Consider the following 2926-nt stretch of genomic DNA (forward strand, 5'->3'; position numbering starts at 1 on the left):
TTTGATTCATATTGTTATTATTAGCTCGTGCTGATGAAAAGAGGAAAGTCTACCAATCTTGGCAGAATTGGTTGTTCAACGTGGTCGATGATGGATATTTTTTTCTGTCACAGGCACCAAGTTTCTGTGCAGCGAGGTGATAGCGCTAATAAGGAGCGAGGTGGACGAGATCTGCTTGCAAATCATAAATTTCGAGGATTTGAGCTCGCAGCCATCCCCGCAGCCTGCAATTCCGCCCCCAAGCCAGACCAACAACAGGCTCGTCACACGCTGTAAGTTCCAATCTCTCTTTTTTTTCGTCCTCTCTCTCTCTCTCTCTCTCTTTCTCCATTTCATCCAGATCCATGTTTCTCATTTTCCACTTTGATTCATCCGCTGCCAGAGAATCTCACTCTTGTAAATTTCACGTCCAATTTGCATTCGCGTGTTGTGGGTTTGCGCTCCCTGTACGATTCCCGCCCCCCCCTCCTCTCCCCGTTTATTACGAAACGTTTTGGGAATTAATATCTGGGTCTACTCTTTATCATGTCCCTTTAAAAGGAACGTTGTGCACGTTTATTTAAATCGCAATTTCGTTTAAACTTTTCGTGTGTCTTTCTCTTTTTCTTTTTTATTTTTTCTTTTTTTTTTTTTTTTTTAATCCCCGTAACGGGAAGAATATGTCGACGCGTTTGAAGATGATGAAAAAGTACTTTCGATTCCGATAAAAATGTCTCACTCGTGTTTGTCCTATTTAATCCGGCGGATATTTCTCTTTTTTTTTTTTTCTTCTTCTTCTTTTTTTCTTTTGCGCTTGTGCAACGTCGAGAACACTAGTGGGTCACGTAGTCAAGTGTTAAGTTTGGGTGTGTCTGTAGGGGAGTACTTGGGAGCGTGGCGTGACCTTTCTTGCCACGAAAGACTGACGAAAAGTGCTTGTAAAAATTACCACCGAGCGGCTTTATTTGTCGGACAGATGCATTCTTTTCCAGTCGGCGGACTAATGAAATTCGAGCTGTTTCCCCGCTTAATAATCTTCTCCCCCAGCTAATCGATCGAGAGATTGATTAAAATGTTTGTTGAGCGAAGAATCGACGAGGATAAATCGAATTAAAAAAAATATTTATATATCGATTCGTTGAAAGATCAGATTGTAAGATCAGAAGTTGGAATCAATCCCGAGAACAGAATTAATCTTGAAGTTAACCTCAGACTATTCTGAGGTCTTAGGAGGATTAATTCTTTCTTCAGTTTCGAGATTAAAGACCCGATTTAAGAAGACCTTAAAACTATCCTATACCCTCAGGATCGTCCATGATTCAAATTTCTGGATAACGCAAGACTAAGTTTAATAATCTTAGATTTGAAAACAATCCATCAGGAGATTTACAACCCGTGAAACGTTCAACAATAAAATCACTTTATCCAATTTAGAAACGAGAATCGAAATATATCTTTGAATCGTTTTGAATGAAAGTTGATGCTTGAATTATGAAAATTTTGAAATTATTTTATATTTGCCTCTTCCTTTCTTCGCTGAACGTTTGAAAATGGCGGGGTGTTCGAGCAGAGCACCCCAATGTGCGCCAATTTTTTGTGCGCGTAAAGTGTGCTTCGAATGTGAAATCTCGAGTGCATCCTTTCGCTTCGACGAAGTGTGTTGAAACTAATTAACTAATCAAAATAATCATCTTCGAAGGAAAACGTTTAAACGATCGATTTAAACTTAACACTTTTGGAAGGGAATCGACATATCTTCCGACATATCGAAAGAGATTAATTAACTTCACGTTCCTCTGTGTTTATTAAATGAAAATGGTTCTCTGGTGTTTCGATCACGAGAAAATTAGTTCACCGGATGAAATTAGAATAAGAACGTTTCTCGACCAAGCAATGCACGCTTGCAATATTAATACCCTTTTTTTTTTTTTATATCGTCATTTGGACAAATTGCGACTCTTATAACCTCTAGAAACACGATCATTACTAAATCAAGGCGTCGTATATATGTGTTTCGTGGAAGTATCGTCAGGTTCACCGGCGCATGCATTCACCGTTCGATCGCTCGAATTCCAGAAACATGGAACAAGTGCTCGTTACCGAAACAATTTGAAACCACCCAATAATTCCCCACCCACCTATATTTCATCATCACTTTCTATATCGTTACGCGGTATCAGAAACAATTTGAAACTATCAATTTAGAAAAACTGTAAGTTGATTTTGAACGAGGTTAGAAATTGTAAATTAAAATTAAATTTCTACATTTTTCTAAACTCCTTCTCGAGAAAATTTATCTTTCGATTTTGATTTTAAAGCAATTTATTCGTCGATAAAGACTGCCTCATCGTGAACGTGTCAAATCTATCTTCAAATTTTTCATTCTTTCTATACAATTTTGCCAGGAAATATTTTTTACAACAGATTAGAATAGAACGCTAAAATTTGAATATTTTTTAATAATTTAAAATTTTGCTCTATCTCCAAGTCATATTTCCAAACACGAAAATAATACTGGAACTTTGATTTCTCGAAACAAATTTTTTATTCTTCGTATAAAAAAATTATTTCATATATATATTACGATCTTATCCCAATATTTTTTTATTCATATAAAAACGTAGAAATTTTCAAATTGATAACACAATTGAACTCGTACCTAATATATATTCTTAAGACTTGTGCATTTATTATATTTTTATTCTCTTACATCATTTCTTTCCTCGAATTCATTAAAAAAAATATTAAAAGTAAAAAATAACACAATTAAATCGTTAATGGAACTTGTATATAATATATATTCTTAAGATTTGTGCATTTATTATATTTTTATTCTCTTACATCATTTCTTTCCCCGAATTCATTAAGAAAAATATTAAAAATCAAAAATAACACAATTAATAAAATTCGTACGTAATATATATCCTCAAGACTTGTGCATTTATTA

At 34.8% G+C, this 2926-nt stretch overlaps 1 protein-coding gene across 1 annotated transcript in view; it reads left to right on the forward strand.

The window, feature by feature from the left end:
- LOC102679147 (potassium voltage-gated channel subfamily H member 6) overlaps positions 1-2926 on the forward strand; it is a 105118-nt gene that overhangs the window by 28779 nt on the left and 73413 nt on the right. Inside the window, 1 exon segment of the mRNA XM_031508313.1 lies at positions 114-272. Coding sequence (XP_031364173.1) covers positions 114-272 — 159 coding nt within the window.

This window comes from Apis dorsata, unplaced genomic scaffold, assembly GCF_000469605.1.
Source record: "Apis dorsata unplaced genomic scaffold, Apis dorsata 1.3 scaffold_82, whole genome shotgun sequence".
NCBI lineage: Eukaryota > Metazoa > Arthropoda > Insecta > Hymenoptera > Apidae > Apis > Apis dorsata.